Source organism: Neovison vison, chromosome 1 (genome assembly GCF_020171115.1).
Source record: "Neovison vison isolate M4711 chromosome 1, ASM_NN_V1, whole genome shotgun sequence".
NCBI classification, from domain to species: Eukaryota; Metazoa; Chordata; class Mammalia; order Carnivora; family Mustelidae; genus Neogale; species Neogale vison.
The window spans coordinates 166,433,928-166,459,083 of record NC_058091.1 but is presented as its reverse complement, the minus strand read 5'-3'; the positions used below and the strand labels follow the sequence as shown (position 1 = coordinate 166,459,083).

The 25,156-nt window shown below is 38.1% G+C and overlaps 1 protein-coding gene across 3 annotated transcripts in view; it reads left to right on the top strand.

Annotated features, from left to right (window-relative positions):
- CNOT6 (CCR4-NOT transcription complex subunit 6) overlaps positions 1-25,156 on the top strand; it is a 75,714-nt gene that overhangs the window by 13,759 nt on the left and 36,799 nt on the right. For 2 of the 3 annotated variants that reach the window (XM_044262384.1, XM_044262367.1), the window contains exon 2: positions 7,979-8,092. In XM_044262384.1, the coding sequence (XP_044118319.1) occupies positions 7,981-8,092 (112 nt within the window). In that variant the 5' untranslated portion in view covers positions 7,979-7,980. Of the gene's footprint in view, positions 1-6,374; positions 6,395-7,978; positions 8,093-25,156 lie in introns of those variants that run through there. The other variant, XM_044262375.1, reaches the window with a different exon arrangement.

The window sequence follows — 25,156 nt, the reverse complement described above, 5'->3', positions numbered from 1 at the left end:
CAGTAGCAGTGAAAATGGAGAAAACATTTAATCCTGAAGAGGTGAAAATCAATTGAATTCAGTGAAAAATTAGATTGGAAGAAATTGGCACGGAGGTTAGTGTCACTACCTTTTCAAATGTAATGGACTCTTGAGCAATATGGCTTTGAACCGCTTGGGTCCATTTGTTTGGAATTTTTACAGTACACTTCTGTACTGTATTTTCTCTTCCTAATGACATTCTTAACATTTTCTTTTGTCTAGCTTACTTTATTGTAAGAATGCAGTATATACTACATACAACAAACAGAATATGTAATCAAAAGTGTATGTTATTGGTAAAGGCTTGAGGTTGACAGTAGTCTACTGGTCGTTTGGGGAGTCCGAAGTTACATGTGGATTTTCAACTGTGTTGTTTGGAGGTCAGCTGTATGCTTTAACTTGTAGCCCTAATTGGAGCCTGATCAGTCACGTCACAGGGTCTTTTTGCACATGAGTTTATTTCTCCTGGGTTTTCCCCTTTCCTTTCCTCTGTCCCTCTCCCTTTTTTCTCCTCCATGTTTGAGAAAGACGCAAAACACAAAGAATGGAGGAGGAAATGTAAAAAGGAAAAGAGAGATGTTAAATTTAGCATTTTGTCAGTTGAGAATGGCTGTAACTCCCATTTCCTTGAAGAAAATTTGGCCAATATAATTAAAATAAAATGTTTAACTCCAGAGTGCCTTGTAATAAACGTTTTTGTATATGGCCAAAATAACATGATCTCATATTTATTCACTAATATTTTAAATATGAACTAGGTATTAAATCTTTTTCCAGTTGTCCACAAAATATCTTCTATTGCTGATTTGTGGATCCTCTGTAGGGACCATTGATTGCATCTGATTATATCCCTTAATTCTTCTCAAATCTAAAATAAAATAGTCTTGACACCAGGTTGTTGAAGGCAGCAGACCAGTTACCCTGTAGGAAAGTCCTACGTTCTCATTTGGTCTGATGGCTTCTTTGGCGTCATCTGGTCATTTCCTCTATTTCTTAATCAAGATAAACATTGATGTGTACTTCATGTTCCGTCATAGTGTCATATTGAGAGACAAAAGTCAGTATCTGGTTCTCCCCCCATTAGTGTTGGTGAAGATTGATGAAGAAGGTAACCTTTTATTTCTCTGTTGAACGTTTTCTGCCTTATGATCAAAAAACAGCTTGGGTGATGGTGTTATTTTAGCATTATAGCACTACCAATGATTCATCTAATGGTTTAAACACAGTTGATAATCCTTGCCTAAAAGGAATTATAAAATGAAGTTGCCTTTTTTTGTTTCATTCTTCATTTATTAGCTGTCATTTTTGTAAAGTAAGACTATTCAACTGGGGCTCTTTGGTCAGTTCTGAAAAGTGGTACCTGGTGAAAAGATAAACACTTAAATCTTTCTCTTTAGTTACCAGTTTTCTTAGTTTAAAAGCTACCCCAGATGGTGGCTAATGTGCACCTGTGGCCTTCCCTTTCCTCACTTCTTCTTCTTCTTGCTTTCTTCATGCCTTGGTTACTGCAGTAGTTTTTTCCTGCTACCAATCCCCCCTTTACAGCACTGCAGCTCTGTTTTTTGCAGCACTGATAGTGATCATTTTTCCATAGATTTTTGATTCCATTTCATTCTGTTATTATTCTTTTTGCTCCAGTTGTCATAGCTTTGGCTAGTGGAGGATCCCTTTTAGCTGGCTCCTGTGTCATGTTGGCTTAGGTTTTTGGCACTCAAGGATGTCTCAGGCTTTACGCATATTATACCTTTCTTGCCCCAAACTTGTAGTTGGCCATTTTACAAAGAACTTTGCATTCTCAAAACTGAGGATTAGGAGTGCTGTTACTCCAGAGATAACATTACTTCTAGAGCATTTCACTATGTAGTTAAAAACAAATTTAAAATCATGAGTGTAGGGGCGCCTGGGTTGGTTAAACGTCTGGCTCTTGATTTCAGCTCGGTCATGATCTTGGTTCTGAGATCAAGCCCTGCTCTGAGCTCAGAGTGTGCTTATCCCTCTCCCTCCCTCCTCCCCCACTTGTGTGGACTGTTTCTCAGATAGATAGATAAATATCTTAAAAAATAAAATCATGAGTTTATATTGATATTCTCAAGTCAACTTTGATGTTGTTTTTGCTTAATTTCTTTGACTTATAAATGTTTTCTTACCCTGAAAATCTTGGCTCCTAACATCTTTAACCTAAGTACTTATTTGCTTAATTTTTTATGAAGTGAATAATCCAGTATAATACCAATAGTTAACATCATTGTTTTCACAGCTGCTTGATTTTCCATAGTATGGCTGCACAGTAACTCATTTAACCATCATTCTTATTAATGCTCACTTAAGTTATTTGTTCTTTTTGTCATGAACAATGCTATAATGAGTAATTCAGAAAGGTATTTGGTTGTATGCTTTGTTAGTAATTGCTTGTCTGAAGATGTCCTTTTGTTTGTTTTCATACTTGACCAAGTGTTTGAGTACGGAATGTTTTTTAGTTAAGGTAAAATTCATATAAAGTGAAATGTATAGATCTTAAATGTACATTTTTAACTTGTGTTCGACCACTCTATGTTGACTTGCTTTTTATTTAGGTAGGGCATGGGTGGGTTCTTAGGCACTTCTGTTGGTTTCCCATTAGATTGATTTTGAAGGTTAGGTGTAAATGGGGGAGAGGCAGGCTGTTGGCACACCTTTTGTCTATGAGTTGTTATGATTAGTGGATTTCAGCCCCCAGTTAGTGGTTGTTTTTGTAATTACGTATTTTTTTCCCATAGGGAGCATTTTTCAGATATTTGTCTCTGCTTTTGATTGAGTGTAAATTTGATTCCTGGCAGAAAAATAGCCCACAGGCTCCTATCCCTTTCCTTATGTCCCTATCTCCATCAGCTATTTTCTTTTCACTCTTAGCCAGAGGTGTAATTTGGGAACTATGATTCTATTTGGGGGTATGGGGTGGAGTATAACTTTTTGCAAGGACCTTTGTGTATATGTTCATTCTAGTCTGCTTCTGTAGTTGTTCTTGTCTTCTTTTCTCTTTTAGATTCTGATAAATCCCTCCCTATGGGTTTTTATAAAAACCTTCCCTATGATTCTTGTCCCAACCCCCTCACTGCACCTACACACACGCGCACACACACACACTCACACACTTGCACACACATGCGCATGGCATTTCTGGAATTGTAGGGTAGAGAATATTTGGATTCCTGAATTTTTTTTCCCTATCCAAATGGCAGTTTTTCTAAGTTTATGGTATGCATTTAGGATACTCTTAGTTTAGATGCTCCAGTATAGTCTTACTAGTTGTGTTATGATTTGTAACTCTGCTTTGTAACTTAGCTTTCCCACGATGGTTATAGTTGTTTTTTTAAGCCATTTCTAAAAATATTTAATTATGAAAGCTTATCTTTCTGAGTTGGTAAATAGTATCCTGTGTTTCTTTAAGGTGAATAATTCCTTTAAGATAATGAAAAACTGTTTCTTTGAGATCTGGAGTGGGGAAGGACTTTATGCTGCCAGGATCAGTAGTGACACCTGGGCTTGGTTTGGAGGAAAAGGGGATTGACTAGTCAGGCGCTGCGTACCTGCTGACTCTGGCATAGCTGTTTTTAAAAGTCTGTTGTAATCCTTGGCAGTTTTCAAGTCTGTTTTGGAAACCTTTTAGTCTAAGATAAAAATACGGTATGTCACTGCAGATTATTTAGAGGAGAGATCTGCCTGTTGATTTTAAAGTCTTGGGAAACATCCTAAATTGTATGCATTCTTACACCCTTTCCTCTACCAGCACTGTGTTTTGCCAGACTCTACCCAAAATAGGGGAAGGGTGTTGCTCAGTGGGCAGATGTGCTCCTCTTGCTGCTCCTGAAAACAGTTTGCCCAATTTCCTACCTTTTTAAAAAAATTTGACTATAGTTGATACATAGTGTTACATTAATTTCAAGTGTACACTATAGTGTTGGACAGTTTATGTGCTACCATTTCTTTCATTCTGTCATACACTCCCTTCCCCCCACTTTCAAAACCTCACTCTCAGGATTTGGAAATAAAGATGATCTCCTTGCTGCTTTCCAGTTTAATGGGCTCTCTTAAATTTTAAGATTACCCGTCTCACATTACAAAAACCAGAAAGTGGAGTGGTTGGCTACCTAGGCAAAATTATGACTCTAATGGAATGACACCAGGTCCTGAGCCTGGTTTTCAGATTTCCTTTTCTTTCTTTTTATTTTATTTTTTAAAAATTTATATGAGAGAGATAAGGGGTGAGAAGACTCCCTGCAGAGGAGTGCAACATGGGGCTCAATCCCAGGACCCTAGGATCATGACCTGATCAGAAGGCAGGTGCTTAACCTAAACTGAGCCACCCAGGCGCCTCTGGTTTTCAGATTTCTTAGCTCAGTAACACTTTTATCCATTCTCTGACGTGTGATCCATCTCTGGACCTTGATTCAAACTAAGTGAGCTCATATGTGGTTGATAAATCAGACTTCTCAATTCCTACAAAGAAGTCAAATAATTAATAATAATAGGACCAAAATACTAACCTCAGCTGGACAGAGACCGTTTCTTACCATTGTTAAATTTTACTGGGGAAAGTCAGCGAAGATCACATTTTTTTTTTTTTTTAAGGTAGAATCGGGTTTGAATAATTTGGATGATGGGCTGTTCTCATCGACCTCTGATAGTCTGACACATTTTATATTTTCTAGGTTGTTCTTGGAATATTCATTTCATTCAAAAAGGGCACTTGCTTTGCCAGATAGTCCTCTAGAATAGGAACAGTTTCTGACTCTAGCTCTCAGTGTTAGGTATTTTTTATCATCAGTCTAAAAACTTTAGTCATTGTATTCTGTTCTCAAGAAGTTAACATGTAGGAGAATAGTTTGTTTTATCAATAGCACTTAACAAAACAAAAAAATAGATGTGCTATTTCTTGTGCAGATGATTAGTCTCACCATTTATGTTTTTTCAAGCAGCTTTTAAAGGATTATTTACCTCCTTCTGTATTTTGACTACCAGAGCCCATTTCTGTTTCAAAAATAGCTCTATTTCCCTTCGTTAGGGAGGCAGCATAACATAGTAAAAGTTGCTTTGACTTTTTTCCAGTCTTTTTTTTATTGTGGCAAATACATGTAAAATTTACTGTTTTAACCATTTTTAAGTTTAGCGTTCAGTAGTATTATATACATTGATAATGTCGGGTAACCATTAACCATCATCCATCTTCATAATTCTTCTTTTGTAAACTGAAACTCGGCACACGTTCAGTAACTTCCTTCCCCAGCCCCTGGCAACTACCATTCTACTTTCTGTCTTTCTGAGTTTGACTACCTTAGTACCTCATGTAAATGAAATCATAATTGTCTTCCTGTGATTGGCTTATTTCACTTAGAAAGTGGCTTTAGGGGCACCTGGGTGGCTCAGTTGTGTCTGCCTTCGGCTCAGGTCATAATCCCAGTGTCCTGGGATCGAGCCCCACATTGGGCTCCCTGCTCAGGGGAAAGCCTGCTTCTTCCTTTCCCTCCACTGCTCCCCTTCTTGTGATCCCTCTCTTGCTGTCTCTCTCTGTCAGATAAATAAATAAAATCTTTTAAAAAAGGTAGCTTTAATTTTTAATCGGACACAAAGCCAGACTCTGTTACTTCTCAGCCTTATGATGATGGTTAAATTGCTTAAACCTTTTTGGGCTTCAGGTTTCTGTTGGTAAAATGGAATTAATTCTGATTCTGCGGGAAGAGCTAGCAAAAGACTAAATCTAGTGAGATAAGAAAACCAATATAAAAGGTACACTGAAAGCCAAATGAACAAGTGTGTCTACACGGAGTGATCATTTACATCAAACACTGATCATAGGGCAAGCAAAAAGAGGTCTGAGAAACAAGCGCTGGATATAACAGTGTGAGGTCACTGATTTTTTTCTTGGCAGTTTTTGGTAGAACGTTAAAAGTTCATACTGATTTGAATGACTCTAACTGGGGAAAGAGGACTAGAAGAGAGAGTGCATATACAACTCTTGGGGATAATTTTTTTGGTGAAGAGAATGAGAAAAAAGGCTGGAGGGCAAAATGGGGTCGGGACTTTTAAGTAGAGGAAATAATACCATGTATATATATACTGAAGGTAAAGATCTAGTGTAGAGGGAAAAAGTGATGTAGGAGAGAATTGCCAAGTAATATCCTTGAATAGGCAAGCTCATAGGGTGGGATTGAGTGTTCAGAGGGCAGGCAATTTGTCCTACTAAAAGAGAGTGTAGATGGGTGGAAGTGGGAGATCCTAGAAAGGGCTCTTGTGTTTTCTGTTTCAGTGAGAAAATAGAAGTAAGAAAGAGACAATGAAGGAGTTAGTGTTAGAGGTTTGAAGAGAGAAGTCCTGGAGCACAAGTAATCCATTTGAGGTAAATGATTGCTGACTGGCTCAGTTTAGGTTCACATGGTGGTAAGTTTTTCTCCAGCTATATTTAGCTGAGTAGTATCCAGAAAAGGTGGAGAGTTGACTAAAGTGGGTTTGGGCTCATCCAAGTGAATAAGGTGAAGTGAGACTCAGTCCAGGAGTGAGGGATAATGTGCAAAGGGTGTGAGATTTCATTTCACCTAAATATTTTGGAGGGTATTGATAACATAAGGATTAAGGAAATAACTGCAAGTGAAATGAACGATAGTCCTTCAGTATCAACTTATGTTTAGTACTTCAAATTGTCTGATTCTCAGAAATGGTTTTTACACTTGGTTTTTCCAAATATACCCAAACAGGTGTATGTAGTGAATTTGATTGCTGTGCCTTGTAAATTGTGTGATCCATGTCAAATTCCTCCTGTCTTATTTTCATGTCATGTGTTTGTTGAAGAAATTGGGTCTTTCTCATCTGTAACTTTCCGTATTCTGCATCTGGCCAGCTGTACTTCTGTAGAGTTAAGTTAAAAAAAAATTTTTTTTTAAAAGATTTTTATTTATTTATTTGACAGACAGAGATCACAAGTAGGTAGAGAGGCAGGCAGAGAGAAGAGGGGAAGCAGGCTGCCTGCCGAGCAGAGAACCCAATGCGAGACTCGATCCCAGGACCCTGAGACCATGACCCGAGCCGAAGGCAGAGGCCCAACCCATTGAGCCACCCAGGCGCCCCTCTTGTTATTTTATGTTATTTTTTTTTTAAAGAGAGAGACAGAATGAGAGAGGAGAAGGTCAGAGGGAGAAGCAGACTCCCCATAGAGCTGGGAGCCCAATGTGGGACTTGAACCTGGGACTCCGGGGTCATGACCCGAGCCGAAGGCAGTTGCTTAACCAACTGAGCCATCCAGGCGGCCCCCTCTTGTGTTATTTTTAACATAGTCCTTTGTCTCCTGTATTTTGTTCAGCTGGTACCAGAAGTAGAAGGGCTTGATATGATTCACATTCAATTTCTTATTTTTAGTATGTTTTGATGAGGGGACCAGGGCATAGGTAATATTGGCATATAGATCTAGTTGTCCTAATGATGAAATTGGTCATTGGGTTGAGGTCTCATAACCTATATATCCATTTAATAATTTATCCATTGGATTTTTTTTTCACCTAATGCTTTTATTAATCATTGGTGATCGCTGCCTAGATCCAATTTTTTTTTTCCACTAGGGGCTGTGAAATAGTGATTTTCTAATTATGTGACTCTTTCTGTGTTTATTAGCTGGAAATCAGTTAAAAACATTCCCTTATCTACTCAGAGTCATTCTTTTATGTTCATGTTGTCTGACCTGCGGCTACTGGTTGCTTCTTCAGACTTTCTGCTGCTTTATGGCCACAGCATCTTTGTTAGCATCCAGCCCTGTTTTGTATTTTTTTGATCCTCGACCTGAAATCTTCCATTTCTCCAAAAGTCCCTAGTTCTTTTTGTTGGGAAGTAGTATTTAGAGATCATAATACCGGTGTGCTTACATTTAAAAAGATGTCATTGTTTTCGTTATTTGGTTCTTCAGAATACTGATTGGATTTTTTTAATTCAACAGGCATGCCCAAAGAAAAATACGAGCCCCCTGATCCTAGGAGGATGTACACAATCATGTCCTCTGAGGAAGCAGCAAATGGAAAGAAATCACATTGGGCAGAGCTTGAAATAAGTGGTAAGACCTGCATGCATAAATTTATGGTATAGAAATCAAGATATGGTAGAAAATTAAGTTCTCTAATACCAGTACACAAAAGAGGCAGTGCTGTATTTTGCCAGTGCTGATTTATCTTAGAGGTGGGAAGGTTCAGTGGCAGGAGCATAGTTTCAGTCAAGTTCAAAACCCATTCATTGCTTATTCTTTAAGTATCTGTGTCCTTTTATAAAATGGGAGTAATAACAAGGATGAGATGAGAATAACATCTCATGGTATATGAAATACCTAGTGCACAGAGGTTTGTTCTGATACGTAATTCTCTGGTCAGGTAGGGTCGAGCTTTTGTATTCTCAACAAATTTCCAGTGGGGTGGGAAATGCCTGTCCTAGTATAGGTTTTGTGATAGATTTGTTTCTCCTTATTTTCTCCATTTGTTTTTCAGTCTCCATCTACAAAGAATGGCCTTATTCAGAAACACAAAATCTTAAAGAATTTAAAGCAGATCTCAAAGTTCCCTTCTACCTCAATGCAGTCTAGACATAGAGAAATAGATGAACCTCCAGATATCCCCATAGTCCCTACGAGTGGGCATGCAGCCTCTTTTTTAATACTTCAGAGATGGTGATGGGAATTGTTACCTCTCAAGGCAACTAGTGCTAAAGAAGTTGTGTGTGAATGTTGGCCAGCTAGGCCTCTCCATATTTTTCTTCCAGTCTTTCTTGATTTTAGTCTTCTGAAATAATGAAGAATAAGTTTTCTCTTCTTTTTCCTGACTGCCGTGGATTCTTTTTTTTTTTTAATTTAATGCAGCGAATATACTGAGCATATGCTATTTGCAAAACATTTTGCAAGGTGCTGTACTTGGTATATGGAAGATCAATAGATGTGAAAAAAAAGCATACTCCCTGTTATTCTGGAGCTTATGAATATCAGTGAGAACAGAGTATACCAGTATGAATCACTAATAGACAGAAAATAACTGCCAGTCTAGTTAGGAAAGTATTTATAGGAAGCACAAAAGGAAGTAATGATGGTAATATTCTTCCTTTGTCAGCTCCAAATTTCTGATTAACCTCTTCACTCTCTGGCAAACCTAAACACTCTCTCTGGGTACCCACATTAGTCTCTCCTGGTTCCCTCTCTCTCGAGGTTTTTAGAGTGCTGGTGGTAATTAATTTGACTTCAGTTTCATAGAGTAGGTGTGGTAGAGTGAAATTTTTCTTTTTTCTCCTCTTGTCAGATTTGACTTTCTGGGTCAGGGTAGCCCAAAAGGAAATAACACTCTCTGATTTACCAGTTTCCTTTAAAGCTTTAGGCAGTCACCCATTCCTGCTTTCCCCTTTTAATTTCCCAAGTATTGGTATTTAATTGTATTTTTCTCTTTTTTTTTTTTTTTTTTTTTTAGATTATATTAGAAGTTTTATCCTTTGCTTGTAGGGAAGTTTCCTTTTCCTTACAATGTCAGGATAAGTTTAGAAAGTACTCAGTGAGATTATATCTCTGAGGTTAAGGGGATTCTCCTCTACTCTTCCTCCCTTTCCCTCGTGTTGGGAACCTCTTGGCAAATTTGAATCACTGTTTTCTGCTTACTCTGAGCTTTGGGAAGAAATCTGTGTATGAGATAGGAAGGAAGTATCGTGTTAGTATCCTGGAGGATAAACTGTTGGTTGTAAAAGGTCTGTGGAACATGGCCTTGTAATAAAGCCACTATCAGGGAGGTGACTTTACTGTCTTAGCCAGTCTTTAATACATAAGCTCCTTTGTGTAGAAATTGTTAAGACTGACTTCAGTTCATGCAAAGTCATTCATGTAAATGCTTTAGCACCAGTTTCTTAAGATTTCCGTTATGCAGAGTTCTAGGGATCTGAGGTCTTCGAGTCCCAGACCCACAGTTACCTCACGTACTCCTCTGGTTCCAGGGAGAATGGGTGGTAAGTTCCTTTTGCCCTTTAGAGGTAACCAGATAAATCAAATGACTACTGGTATTTACTTTTTAAAGAAAGCTTTTTTTTTTTTTAAATTGTAACATGAAACACATAAAACTGCATAGACAAATCTATTAATGAATGAGTATAAGGCCAAAAGCCTTGTAAAACCACTGTCCAGGTAAAGAATTAGAATTTTTTCATTCACCCAGAGCCCCTTCCAGTGAGCTTTAATTCCAAATTATGTATATCTAAGGATTATAGTTTAGTCCCCTACCCCCTATTTTTATTTAGTCTGTCTTCATTTACAGCTTCCCCTTCTCTGTTGAACTGGGGTGGTTTGACTTGTTTCCCCACAGTCTCTGTTTTGCTTACTGAGACTCGTGCAGTTCAGCATGTTTTTCATCCCCTACAAATGGGCATCTGGATGCAGAGGCTTGATCAGGCTCATATGTAACCCCTGTGCAGGGCTCGGCGTGGTGCTGTGCTTTTTCTTCAGACAGTACATAAAGTCTGAAGGTCTTCTTTTCCACTGATATTTCAGTGCTAGAGCCATTAATTCCTTCAGGGTTGCAAAATAGTGATACTCTAATTCTTTTTTTTTTTTTTTTACATTAAGTGAGGTACATCTATAAAGAGATGTTTTTCCTTACTGATTGATTTTCCAGCGTACAGTTTATGTAGGAAAGGCAGAAAAGAAAGTTTTTTTTTTTCATTTTATTTACTAGTTTTCAATATAAACTATCACCCTTTGAGGGTGACTAGGTTATTTATTTATTTTTAAAGATTTTATTTATTTATTTGACAGAGATCACAAGTAGACAGAGAGGCAGGCAGAGAGAGAGGAGGAAGCAGGCTCCCTGCTGAGCAGAGAGCCCGATGTGGGGCTTGATCCCAAGATTCTGGGATCATGACCTGAGCCGAAAGCAGAGAGAGGCTTTAACCCACTGAGCTACCCAGGTGCCTCGAGGGTGACTAGGTTTTTTAAAATGTCATTATTAATTGCTGTATCTAAATATTTGAGTTCCAGGTGTATGTCATGAATTGTAATTACTGTGATGCTTACATTTTCCTGTTGTTGATTAATGGGAGAGCTTCTTAAATGATTTCTCGGTTTTTGATACAACCCTAATTTGTCTTTGGTAGTGTGATACAGCAAGATTTTCTTGACTCATCTGTGTATTTCCTGCCTCAAACCTGGAATATGTAATTTTTTCCAAGAAAAAAAATTTTTTTTTTAATTTGGACATGATATTTCAAGACCAGAATTTCTGTTGCTAGGGATGCTTGTTGCTATTGGGTTGGTCATTGTTTCTGGGTCTTTCCATGGGACAGAACAAGGAAATAGGACTATACATACTGTATCTTTTCATTTTATATATATAGAGAGAGAGAGAGAAAAAGAGAGAGGAAGTCATACATATTTATGATGGAAGGATATATATTTATGTGATAATAAATACATGCTTAATATAAAATATTTTTAAATATATAAAACACATTTATATATTTACAATTAAAAATCTTATAAAAATATACTGACACTTTTAATTCAGATTTAGAAGAACAGGGATTTTTAGTTGACCTTTTCTATAATTACATGTGTGTCTCCTTTAATACTGAGTGTCCTAGTTCTCAGGGACATGGGATGATGGAATTTGAATATCCTGTAATTACTTATTTGGTTTATCCCATATTACATTGCACTTTCAGAATAACAGTACTAAAAATACTACCACTAATATGAGTACTGAAAGCAGGTAGAACTGCTTGGAATATTATTTCCATTCCCCATCCCTCTCCCATTAAATAGTTGTACTCCATATTTTGAGAGTATGTAGTCATTATGTACTATCAGCCTTCCCATTTAACCTGCATACAATCCTATTTGGACTTGTTTTCTAAGTAAGTATATATTCAGTGCCTCCCACTAGTTTATTTATCTCTAATCATTTTAGTTTTCTGGAATCTTACTCTCTGGGTGTTTCTTAGAAGGGCTTCTAGGAGCATATTCTCTGAGTTTCTTGCATGTTGATAACAGTCTGTGTCCTATATATTTGAATGTCAGTTTGGCTGTAAGTAAAATCGGTGGCTCGCGTTCTTTCCTGAAATATCTTGAATATGTTGCTTCAGTTTTGCAATAGGCTTTGATGACAGTCTGATTTTCTTTCACCTATTAGTTGTTCTTTTTGCCTAGATGCCCAAAGGATTTTTTAAAAATCAGTAATTTTAGTGGAATATATTTTGATGTTGGTTTTGTTCTACTTTGATATGCTCAGGTACAGTATGATAAGAAAAACGTGTACATGTGTAGTTTGAAATTTTTTTCTTTTAATTTTAGGACAGTTTGGATAATAACTTTTAGTATTCTGATTCCTTCATCTTTTTTCAGAGATTTCTGAATTTGCATATTTGTCTCTTGAATAATTTTAAAGCTTAAAAAAATTAAGGTATAATTTACAGGAAAATAAAAATAAAATGTAGTATAACTCACACTTTAATAGTTGTACAGTTCTTTTATAAATACACACATTTGTGTAACCAGCACCACAGTTATGAGTTTCATCACTCCCAGAAAACTTCCCCATGCACCTTTTTCCTTTTTTAAGATACTACTTATTAGAGAGAGAGCACAAGTTGAGGGGAGAGGCAAAGGGAGAGGGAGAAGGAAAAGCAGATTCCCTGCAAAGCATGGAGCCAGACGTGGGGCTCTGTCCCAGGACCCTGGCATTATAATCTGAGCCAAGGTCGAGAGTCAGATGCTTAACTGACTGAGCCAGCCAGGCACCTCTAAAAGAAACTTTATTTTTTAGGGCTGTTTTAGCTTCACAGCAAATATGACACAGTATTGTGCATGACTCACCCGCTATTAACATCCTCTACCAGAATGGTGCATTTGTTAACGATTGATGAACCTGCATTGACTGACACTATCACTCTTGGTTCACTCTATAAATGTACATTTTATGGGTCTAGATAAATACATAATGACATGTATCTGCCCATTATAAATCATAATATTTTCATTGCCCTAAAAGTCCTCTGTGCTCTGCCATTTCATCCTCCTTTTCTCTCCCTGAACCCCTGGCAACCAGTGATCTTTTTACAGGTTCCATAGTTGCCTTTTTCAGAATGTCACATAAAAGATATATTCGTTGGAATCCTATAGTATGTAGCCTTAAACTTTGACTTCTTTCACTTGGTAATGTGCATTTATTTAAGTTCCTCCATATCTTTTCATGGCTTGATAGTTCATTTCTTTTTAGTGCTAAATAATATTCCATTGTCAGGATGTACTGCAGTTTATTTATCCATTCATCACATCTACCGAAGGACATCTTTGTTGCTTCCAAATTTTGGCAGTTATGAATAAAACTGCTATAAACATCCATGTGCAGGTTTTTTTTGTGGATGTAAGTTTTCAGTTCCTTTGGGTAAATGCTTGGGAGTGCGATTGCTGGATCATATGGTAAGAATATGTTTAGTTTTGTAAGAAACTGCTAAACTCTTCCAGAATGTCTGTATCATTTTGCATTTCCACTAGCAGCGCATGAGACTTCGTGTTGCTCCACATCCTTTCCAGCATTTGATGTTGTCAGTGTTTGGGATTTTGACCATTCTAAATGTTACATGTAGTGGAATCTCATTGTTGTTTTAATTTTCATTTCCCTGATTCATATGATTAAGAGCACCTTTTCATATGCTTATGTATTATATTATCTGCATATTTACTTTGGTGAGATTTTTACGTCTTTTGGCCATTTTTAAATTGGATTGTTTTCTTATTGTTGAGTTTTTAGGAGTTCTTTGTATATTTTGGATGACAGTCCTTCACCAGATAGGTCTTTGCAAGTGTTTTCTCCCAGTGGAGAAATCTCTTTTTAAGATTTTTATTTATTTATTTGACAGAGAGAATGAGAATACAAGCAGGGGAAGAGCAGGCAGAGGGAGAGGGAGCAGGCTCCTGCTGAGCAAGGAGCCCTATGTGGGGTTCGATCCCAGGACCCTGGGATCATGACCTAGGCAGAAGGCAGTTGTTTAACTGACTGAGCCACCTAGGCACCCCTGTCTTCTCATTCTCTTGACAGTGTCTTTCACAGAGCAGAACTTAATTCTAATGAAGTCCAGTTTATTCTTTCTTCATGGGTTGTGCTTTTGTTGTTATGTCTAAGAAGTCATTGCAAACCTAAATCGTAGATTGCCTTCTGTTGTATCTTTTAGGATTTTTATGGTTTTGTGTTTTACATTTAGGTCTGCAGTCCATTTTGAGTTAATTTTTATGAAGAGTGTAAGATATCTCTCTCTATATATTTTTTTCCTTTTGGATGTCCAGTTATTCCAGCACTATCTGTTGGAAAAGAGTTTCTCTGTTGTATTGCCTTTGATTAGTTGACTGCCTAAAGATCTGGGTGCTCTGTTCTGTTCTATTGATCTATTTGTCTGTTCTTTTGCCAATACTACAGTGTCTTGTTTACTGTAGCTTTATAGTAAGTCTTGAAGGCAGCTAACATCAGTTCTCCAGCTTTCTTCTTCTCCTTCAGTTTTGTGTTGGCTATTCTGTGGTCTTTTGCCTCTGCATGTCAATATCCATAAAATAACTTGCTGGACATTTGGTTGAGATTGCATTGAATCTATAGGTCAATTTAGGAAGAGCTGACATCTTAATAATATTGAGTCTTCCTATCCATGAACATGGAATATCTGTCCATTTAATAATTCTTTGATTTCTTTCATCAGAATTTTAGTTTTTCTCATACAGATCATATACATAGTTTGTTAGAGTTATACTAAATATTTCATTTTGGGGGTGCTGGTGGTATTGTTTTTAATGTCAAATTCCAATTATTCATTGCTGGTATATAAGAAAATTGATTTTGAATCTATAGTTCTTCATGGATTTGTGATTTTTAAAAATGTCTTTTTCTAAAAGCATTTTCTTTTTGTCTACTTACTCATTATTAAGTTCTTGGTAGTTTAGTTTTTCTTAACTGAAATTTTCTAATTCTTATTTATGTTCCTTTATTGCTTTTATCATGTTCTTAATGCCAAACTTTTAGCTCAGTTTGAAATTGTAAGTAATAGTTTTTGGGGTATGTTTGTGGTATATTCTCCTTGTCCATAGGGAGTTATTCAGGTAACTTTTTTTTTTTTTAGATTTATCTATTTTTTAGAAAGAAAGAAAGAGAGCACACAAATGGAGGGTAGGGGCAGAGAGAAAGTCTTAAGCAGACTCCCCACTGAGCATGGGGATGGATCATGGCCCTGAGATCATGACCTGAGCCGAAACCAAGAGTCAGACACTTAACTGAGTCACCCAGGTGCCCCTATTTTGGTAACCTTTAAAAATACTTAATAACTTACGGGATTTGAGCATATAGCTTTTCATGTTCATTTTTATTTAAATTTTATTTATCTGAAGTTCCTGAAGGTGTGATTCAGGATTGTTTTTCTAACTTCAGAGCTCCATCTTCTGGTTTTTGAAGTGAAACTTTCTGATTCTGTTCCCTTCTCTCATTTTTATCCGGACCTTTTTTTCCCCTTCATCTCTCTTATGCCTTTCTCACTAAATTTTAATTCTGTTTTTGGAGATTTTTTTTTATCTCCGGGGCTTTGGCTGGTTAGTTTGTGGAGTTCTTGGGGTCCAGACTGCATTCAGACTTACTGTGGACACTGCACTCATAATTGAGTTGCATTAAACTCCTCCTAGTTGCAATGAGGTTCTCAGGTGGGTGCTTCCAGTGGATACTAGTTGGTTTCTGTCTTTTTAGTTCTGGTAGTTGGGTTTCAGTATGTTGTCATGTGATTTATTTTCTCTTTTCCTATCTGTTTTTTGTTGCCTTTCTCTCCTTTTTCCCCCTTTTGGATTAACTAGGTATTTTTGGTAAAATTGGGTTTTATCTCCTTTGTTGACTAATAAACTATAATTTGTTTAGTAATTGTTCCTTTAGGGTTTATAAAGTAAACTGTATCAAGACTATTATATTAGTTCGTATTTTGTGTAAGAGTCTTAACAATTTACTTCTGTTTTTTTTTCTTCTTTGTGCCATTGCTGTCATATAGTTTCCTTATACATATTATAAATCTCACAGTGTATTATTATTTCTCCTTTAAAGGGTGAAGTATTAGGAAAAGTTGTTTTTATTTACCCACATACTCACTGTTTTCAGTGTTCTTCCTTCCTTTATCTATAGGCAAGTTTCTGTTATCCTTTTCCTTCCAATTGAAGGACTTTTCCTTAATATTTCCTGTAATGGAGGTCTGTTGGTGATTTGTTAAATTAGGTTTCGTGTTTGAAAAGTCTTTTACTTTGCCTTATTTTTTTTGTGAGATATTTTTTCTGGGTATAGAGTTCTATGTTGACCGTTTTCATCTTTCAGTACTTTAAAAGATCCTGTTCTACCATCTTGTTGCTTGCATTGTTTTTGATTAGAAGTTTGCTGCTGTTCTTATTGTAGTTTCTTTTATGTATGTCCTTTTTCTGTAGCTGCTTTAAGACTTTCCCTTTATTACTAGTTTTAAGCAATGTGATTATGATGTACCTTGGTGTCTTTTCTTTCTTTTTTTTTCCTTCTTGTGCTTATGTTTTACTGAAACTCTTGAATCTGTAGGTCTATAGTTTTCATGAAATTTGAAAAAGTTTAGGTCACTCTTAAAATAATTTTTTATGTTCTCCCATCCTGTACCTACCTTTTTTGGAATGGAGTTACTTGTATCTTAAGTTGTCCCACAGCACACTAATCCTCTGTTTAATTTGTTCTGTTTCCCCTCCCACCCCCTTTTGGACAGTTTTTATTGTGTCTTCAGTTTCATCTTTTCTTTATAGTATCTAATTTGCTGTTAATTTTATCCAGTAATATTTTTTCATAACTGGAAACTATCTTTCAAAAACTTTCAAAACTAACATAATTGTTTTTTATAACTTCATTTTTCATAACTGGAATTTAAAAGTTTTTTTTTTTTTTTTAAATCTTCCATACCTTTACTTAACATTTTGCCTCTACCTTTTTGAGGGTATGTAATACAGTTACAATAACTTTTAATTGCTTTATCTTTTTCATTTCTGGATTGCTTTGATTCTTTCCACTCCCTCTACCCATTTTTCTTTTTCTTTCTTTTTGCATGCCTGGTAATTTTTTATTAGACACATTGCATTGTGAATTTTACTTTTGGGGGGGCTGGATGTTTTTATACTCACGTAAATACTCCTGAGCTTTGTTCTGGGGTGCAGTTAAGTTAGATGCTCTCAGGGTTTGCTTTTAAGTAACACCTCTCTAAATTTTCCAAGTTAGGAAATTTTCCATCTGGTGGAATGTATGATCCTAAGGATTGCTCCCTTTGGCCTTTTCAGTTTGTCCTCACTCCCCCTTCTCTGGCCTCCGTTTTCTTCACATGCATTTACACATCACTACTCAGCTGAAGACTCAGGAGGGTCCTTAGATCTTTAGGGCGTTTTATGTGTGTCCCTCTCTCTCCTCTTTGGCACTAAGCCCTGTGAACTCTAGCCACCTTGGCATCTCTGGACTGCCAGCTTTATCTCACTTTGCAAAGACTGCCAGACTTCACCGGGTTCCATCCCCCTGCACTACTCTAAGAAAAGTGTCCAGGCAGAACAGCCTCAAAGGCTCACATTGTTTCCCATCTGTCAATGATTATTGTCCCGTGCTGCCTGGTGTGTAATGTCTGAAACTCTGTTTTTCATATATTTGTTTGGTTTTTAGTTGTTTTATGTAGGAGGGTAAATCCAGTCTGTGTCACTCTTTTTTTAAAGTGTAAGTCCATCACAGTTTTTTAAAGTTTGTGCTTGATGACTCCAATATCTGAATCTCCTGGGAGTTCTGTTTTGTTGTTTCTCTTTTTGTTTGGGTTTTCAATCCTTTGGTAAGTTTCCTTGAATGCTGGAAATTATAGGAAGTGGATGAATAATTTGATGGTCTGTCTAGATGGTATTTTTTCTTCTTTGGGGTGGATTTGCTTTTGTCCTTGGCAGGCAGTCATAGTAAGGATCAGCTCCCAGGGGCGCCTGGGTGGCTCAGTGGATTAAAGCGTCTGCCTTTGGCTCAGGTTATGATCCCAGGGTCTTGGGATTGAGCCCCCACATGGGGATCTCTGCTCAGCAGGGAGCCTGCTTCCTCCTCTTTCTCTCTCCCTGCCTCTCTGCCTACTTGTGATATCTCTCTCTGTCAAATAAATAAATAAAATCTTTAAAAAATTTTTTTCTTTAAAAAAAGGGGGGGTAATCAGCTCCCCATGATCTAATCAGGAATTCATCTCATTTGAGTGTTGTTGGTGTTCAGTGGGCTGGCTTACTGCAGGTCACACTTGCTCCGTTATTAGGTCCTAACTGGAATCTTGATGGTTTAGCAGGGTCCTTCTCCTTGGCGTTTCCTGAGTTCCTGTGTTGTTTCCCCAGTAGTGGAAGAGGGATTAAAGCTTTGCTTAGCTCCTCAGCTTCTCTGCTTTCACCTCATCTACTTGCCTTTGCTGCTTGCTTTTGCTTCATATTTTGCCACAGGTAACATGGGATCTGTCCTGCCTACTACTTCTCTTTGGTTCTCTTCTAAGTTCTTTGTCTCTCATTTCTTGACTGCCTTTGTAGTTCTCCAGTGCTTTCAAATTCATTTTTGTGTTTTGTACCCTATTTTCATCTAGTTCTCTTTCTCTGAGGAGGATGATTGATCAACAACAAATTACTATTACAGGAAGCTGAAATTCAGATGCGTACAAATTTTTAAATTCTGCCTAAAGAATCTGCAAACATTTGTCATGTTTCTCTTATTCCATTGTATGGTGGCAGCATTGTAATTGCCTACTTTTGAGGTACATCTGAAGCCCACAGCAGCTACTCATTCCAGGCCCTTGTCCTCATGCTCATGCTCATGCTCAGAAGCCTTCCAGGGAAAAGGGGCCTGGGTCTGGACTCCTTGGTAGTCTTTTTTTTTTTAAATTTTTGAGACTGCATATATTTGTCTCTATAAGGTAGTCCTGGGCTGGCCTTTTCACTTTTTATAGTTGGGGAAACCTGTGACTTAGGACTTCTACTTTTAGGAATCTATCCAGACTCCCTGTTGGGGAGATAACTCCAGTCGTAGACATCATGCTCTGGTGATAAGTATATACTGATTCACCACTGCCACCATCTGCCCTGGGCCTTTTCTCCTCATTCTTGAGCCTACAGTACAGCTGGCATCCTGGGTGACGTTTCTCGATAGATTTCTAGCCAAGGATATATGTAGTTCAGCAGGCGTGTTGCTGTATAGTTGTGGTGATTTGGGTTTTGTGTTTTCTCTTTTGGCTCCTCTGAAAACATCCCTGAGAACTTGTGTGTATTCACTTGCACCTTGAAGTGCAATAGGGAAGTGTCTTCAATTTATCAAAACCAGGGTTGAGATTTTTTTGTCTGCTCATGCATGTACCACTGTTCCAGCACCAATTGGAGGTCCATCGTCCGTAGAAGAGTAGCCACCAGAGGGGAGCTGCTGGAGCTGGCAGATGGTGACCAGCTGGAGCAGCCTGTCCTCCAGCGCCTCAGCCTGCGGGATGTCCAGAAGAGCAGGCACAGGTGCTGTGTCCCTGGCGGAGGGTGGCTGGCCTCCTCGGTAGTCTTTAAGTGATAATGGAATCAGGTGCCTTAGCTATAGGGCCACACATTCCCTTTTTCTCCTTTGTGACATTTTCTGACCTTCTGAAAGCTTTAATTGAGTTTGAGTTTAGTTTGAGTAAGCTTTATTCATGTTTTTCCATGGAAGAGTGGTAGGCCATGTTTCTCAAATTCTGGATCCCATTCTTCCGATTTTTTTTTTTTTTTTTAAGAGAGTATTACATTTAGCTCTTTTTGTAAGTGTTACTTTTGGTAAGTAACACTCCAGAGTCAAGCAACTTTAAATATGTTTTCAGCTTGTACAGCTGTCTGCTGTTTGGGTGACCCTGGTGTCTGCTTTGTGGAAGTTTAGAGTGGGAACAGGTAAACACGAGAGGAAGGAACCTCAAGAGGAGGGAGGACGTCTGGAATAGGAATTTTGAGGCCATCACTAACTTACTGGAAATCACTTATATGTTACTCATTTATTCTGAAACTTATGATGTGGTAGGTGATGGGAAATAAGATTTTAGGAGTCTTGCAGGCTGTAGGAGAAGACTCCCATGAGAGGATAATTGTAAAACCATAATAAATATAGGACAAAAAGCCTGACCTACTGTCTTTTCTTTAAGACGGTCTTAGCCAGCCTGGCTAAGGATCAGGGAAAGTATCCTAGAATAGCTGACTACTGAGTTAATGATATTAGCCAGGGGAAAGTGGAGTTAAGGACATCTCAGGAAGAGGGGACATGGAGAACCTAAAAAAGCATAGAGTGGAGGTCTCCCTTTCACACAACCCCCCCATTATACCTCCAAGCGTGCACACACATATGCATTCACACCCAGGGTCAGGAGTTTCTTCTGCATTCCTTTGGAGTCCTTCTGTTCATATACAAATACAGATTCTTACTCCATACCTAATTATTAATTCAAAAGACAATATAGATTTCTACACTGTGCTTTTTTTCTCATGTGATATTATATTGTGGAGAGATTTCTAAATAAGGATAGAGACAGTTCTCCTGTAACCATACTATTTCTTTCACTGTAATTTGAGTAGTACAATAGTGATGGTCAGTCTGTGACAAACAGTGCTACAGATGGCTTTGCATCTCCCCTAATATGCCTTTATAATTTTGACATGTGACACTTGGCTTTTTTTTTTTTTTTAAATAATGAAAATCAGGATCAACTTATTTAGTTCTGGCATTTTTATCATGATCCTGTTATTTTATAAATTAGGGTGAATTGTAGAAGTCTTTCTGTTTGTTCCTTTTTGTATCCTTAAGCCTAATACACTTATTAGATTTATTCCTAGGTATTTTACCTTCTGGTTCTTGTAAATAGGGTCTTCTCTTATTTTTTATTTTTTTAATTTTAATTTTAATTTTTTTTAAAGATTTTATTTATTTATTTGACAGACAGAGATCACAAGTAGGCAGGCAGAGAGTGAGAGGGGGAAGCACACTCCCCACTGAGCAGGGAGCCTGATGTGGTGCTCGATCCCAGGACCCTGGGATCATGACCTGAGCCGAAGGCAAAGGCTTTAACCCACTGAGCCACACAGGCGCCCCGGGTCTTCACTTATTTTTAAATATATTATATATATACAAATTATTGTCTGCTTGTAATTTTGTTTTTTGTTATGCTGTAAATTTTTTTTATGTAACAGTTTTACTGAGATATAATCCACATATCCTACAGTTCACTCCAAGTGTATGGTTCACAGGGTTTTAGTGTACTTACGGAGTTGTACCACCATTACCATAGTCACTTTGAAACATTTTTAGCGCCCCAGAAGAAACCCTGTACGTACTCATTAGCAATCACTTCCCATTTTCCTCCAATCCCCTCCCTGGCCCTAGGTAACCAGTAATTTATTTTCTACATTTATAGATTTGGCTCTTACGATTTTATGTACATGGAATCATACAACATGTGGTCTTTGTGCCTGCCTTCTTTCATTAGCATAATGCTCTCAAGATTCAGCCATGTTGTAGTACGTGTCAGTACCCCATTCCTTTTAGTGACTGAATAATATTCCATGTGTGGATATCGTCCCATTTCTTTATCTATGGAAAGACACACTCCTGTGTGACTCCTCTACTTTCAGTACTCTGTTATAATTCTACTCCACTTTGACCCAAGATGAGTGGATTTTCCATACATCAAGCAATTCTCGATACCGTCTCAATTCTGACAGTTAGTGTCAGGTACCACAGGTTACAGGTTTAGTCCCAGGGGACTGTTCCACCGACTTCAGACAGTAGTCACAAGTCTGTGTTGTTACCCTGTGCTTCTGACTGAGGAGCTTTAAACCCAGAGGTTCTCAGGACCCTCTCCTTGGGTTTCATTGGCTGTATCAGCTCACAGAACCAGGAAAAGAGTTGACTTACTAGATTGCTGGTTTATTATAGGAGCACAGGAACAGCTAAAAGGAAGAGATGCATAGGGCGGTCTTTAGGGAACAGATAAGAAACTTCCGTGATCTTTCTAGACCCCTCACCCTTCCCCATACCTCCCTGTATTCTTCATCTTGGAAGCGCAGAACTCCATAGTTGAGGGATTCCTTCAGAGGCTTCCCTAGGCGTGGGTGATTAAATCTGGTGATTGATCTAATCTCCTACCTCTCTCTCCTCCCTGATTGTTGGTGGGGGAGGGGGAGAAGGAGCTTGGTGGGCACTGAAACTTTCAACCTTCTTATCCTGATTGGCTTCCCTGGCAACCAGTCTCCATTCCAGGGGGTTTTAAAAGTCCCCTTATTTAACCTTAAACTCTGGTGTCCTTGAAAAGGCACCTATGATAACAAAAGGCACTTTACTGCTTGATCCCTTAGGATATTCCAAGGGTTTCAGGAGTTCCATGTTGGAAACAGAGGTGAAGACCAAGTGTGTGTGTGTGTGTGTGTGTGTGTATTTTCTTTCTCTTTTCTTTTTTTCTTCTTTTCTTTTCTTTCTTGGTTTTATTTATTTATGGGAGAGACAGAGTGTATGGGCAAGTGGTGGTGGGAGGGGGAAGAGGGACAAGAGGACTCCGTGTTGAACAGGGAGCCCAACGTGGAACTCAGTCTGAGGACCTTGAGATCATGACCTGAGCTGAAACCAAGAGTCGGATGCTTAACTGACTGAGCCACCAAAGTGCCCCCCCCAAATACGTATTTGTTATAAAGTAGCACAGATTGTTTCTGCGTATAGGCTCTAAAGAGTAATGTTACTCTGAACAGTTGTGTTTAAGTTTTTATGTGGGCATTTTCATTTCTCTCAGGTAGATACTTAGGAGTGGAATTAATGTATCATATGGGAAATGCTTAACTTTTTGAGTAACTGCCAGACTCTGTTCTTCAAAGTTTTTGTATCATTCTACATTCTAAACCAGCCTTGTAGGAGGGTTCTAATTTCTGTACTCCTTGGCAACAATTGTTACATCTGTCTTTTTGATTTAGCCATCTTAGTGGGGGTAAAAGAAGTACTTCATTGTAGCTTTCATTAGCCTTTCCCTGATGGCTCATGAATCAGAGCATTCTTGCATGTGTTTATTGGCCATTTGCTTATCTTCCTTAGAGATGATATGAACTTATGATAATGAAGATGTACATAATGAGTGGATGGGACAAGTATAAAATGATCTATTTCTCTTTCATTGTAGGGAATCAAGTTTAAAAGTGAAATATGCAGTTAAAACTGTGAGGATTCTAACCTGTAATGTTTTTTAAATCTTTCTTAACCTCAGATCAGTATTAGAAAATCTTTTATAGCAAAAAAAAAAAAGTTTGAAGGTCTTATAGTTCCATCATTTTTTCACTTTTTTCTTTTTAAAATCACATTATAGAATCATGTATAGTTCAACTCATTTTGAGTTGAACTCACTCTCCTGCTGTGTCTTTCTGTCAAATAAATAAAATCTTTTTTAAAAAGTAAAAAAAAAAAAAAAAAAAAAGATAATTTTATTAACTGGGCACCTGGCTGGCTCAGTTGGTGGAACCCGTGACTATAGATCTTGGAGTTGTAAGTTCAAGCCCCATGTTGGGTGGGAGAGGACTTAAAAATAAAATCTTTACAAAAATCAAGTATTTTAGAAAAGTGTAAGAGGCATAACTGGTTAGTTACTGAGCTTTGCAACAAACATTTCCTTTTCCTCAGGTCAAACAGTTACTTGGCGGTAGAGCAGACTGCCGAGGGAGGTCCCCTGACAGGAGTTAGCATTAGTTCCTGTGGTCATCAGCATCACACTGCAGCAGTCATTATATATTGAACCTGAGAGGCTCACCTTTCTCGCTTTCTGTTTTCTAATACTTGTCTCAGTTTTTCCATTCTCAGGTTCTAGGTTTTTTACCTTCCGGCTAACCTTATTTTACTTAAGCTAGGTCTGTCTAATTTGAGCAAGCATTCTTTCATTGCATTTAAGACCAGAATTCCCACCAAAATTTAATGAGTGTACCTTTGCAGTTGTGTTTTCCTTCGTGGATCAAAAATTCCATTTGTTCGGGCACCTGGATGGCTCAGTGGGTTATGCTGCTGCCTTCCAGGTGCCCGAAGTGTGTTATGCTCTGGTCATGATATCAGGATCCTGGGATCAGGCCTCACATCAGGTGCTCTGCTCAGCAGGGAGCCTGCTTCCCCCTCTCGCTCTGCCTGCCTCTCTGCCTACTTGTGATTTTTCTCTCTGTCAAATAAATAAATAAATAAATAAAATCTTTAAAACAAACAAACAAAAACTTCCATTTGTTAACTCACATGCTTTGGTGTGAGTACATCTCCTTCCCCATCAACTCCACTGTGTTTAAATGAAGCACTATCGAGGATCTTCCAATTGTTCTCCTTTGTGCTCTTCCTGTAATTCATGTAACTTAATCAGGGCCCTTTTCTCCCTTGGAATCCAGTTTGCCATTCTTACAACACAGACTGCTTCCTTCCTTTTTCTGAAGCTGCAGTTTACCTAGCTACAATGAGCCTGAAAGTCCTGGTCTTTAACTGCTTCAGGAGTTGTGAGCTGATACATGGTTACATTACTATGAACCTCTAGCCACAACATTTTCATCAGTTGATCAATACATAAGCTTGTGTTAAGTGTTTTATTTTTTTTTTTTAAGATTTTATTTATTTGTCAGAACGAGCGAGCACAAGCAGGGGGAACAACAGGTGGAGGTGGGAGCAGGCTCCCTGCTGAGCAAGGAGCCCCATGTAGGACTTGATACCAGAACCCTGGGATCATGACCTGAGCCAAAGGCAGACTGTTTAACTGACTGAGCTACCCAGGCGTCCCTTGTGTTAGTTTTAAAGATAGCTTATTTAATGTCTGCCATCAGCTCCTTAATCTTGAACACGTGGACACTGTGACTGATGCCTGAATGAAGCTTACTCAAAACACTGGGCAGGTCACTGCCTTGCACTTAGCATTTCAGCATCATGCTTAGGGACCGTTTAAGACCCCCCAAATCAGCCACAGAAAGCACAAGTATTCAAAAACTGTGGCATTAAATAGACAGCATAAAAGGCATGTGTTTCATCGTGAATGGTAGAGTGACAGGCCAGAGTGTTGCCTTGTTGGACCCCATCTGGGAACTGTTCTGGGTGACTGTTGG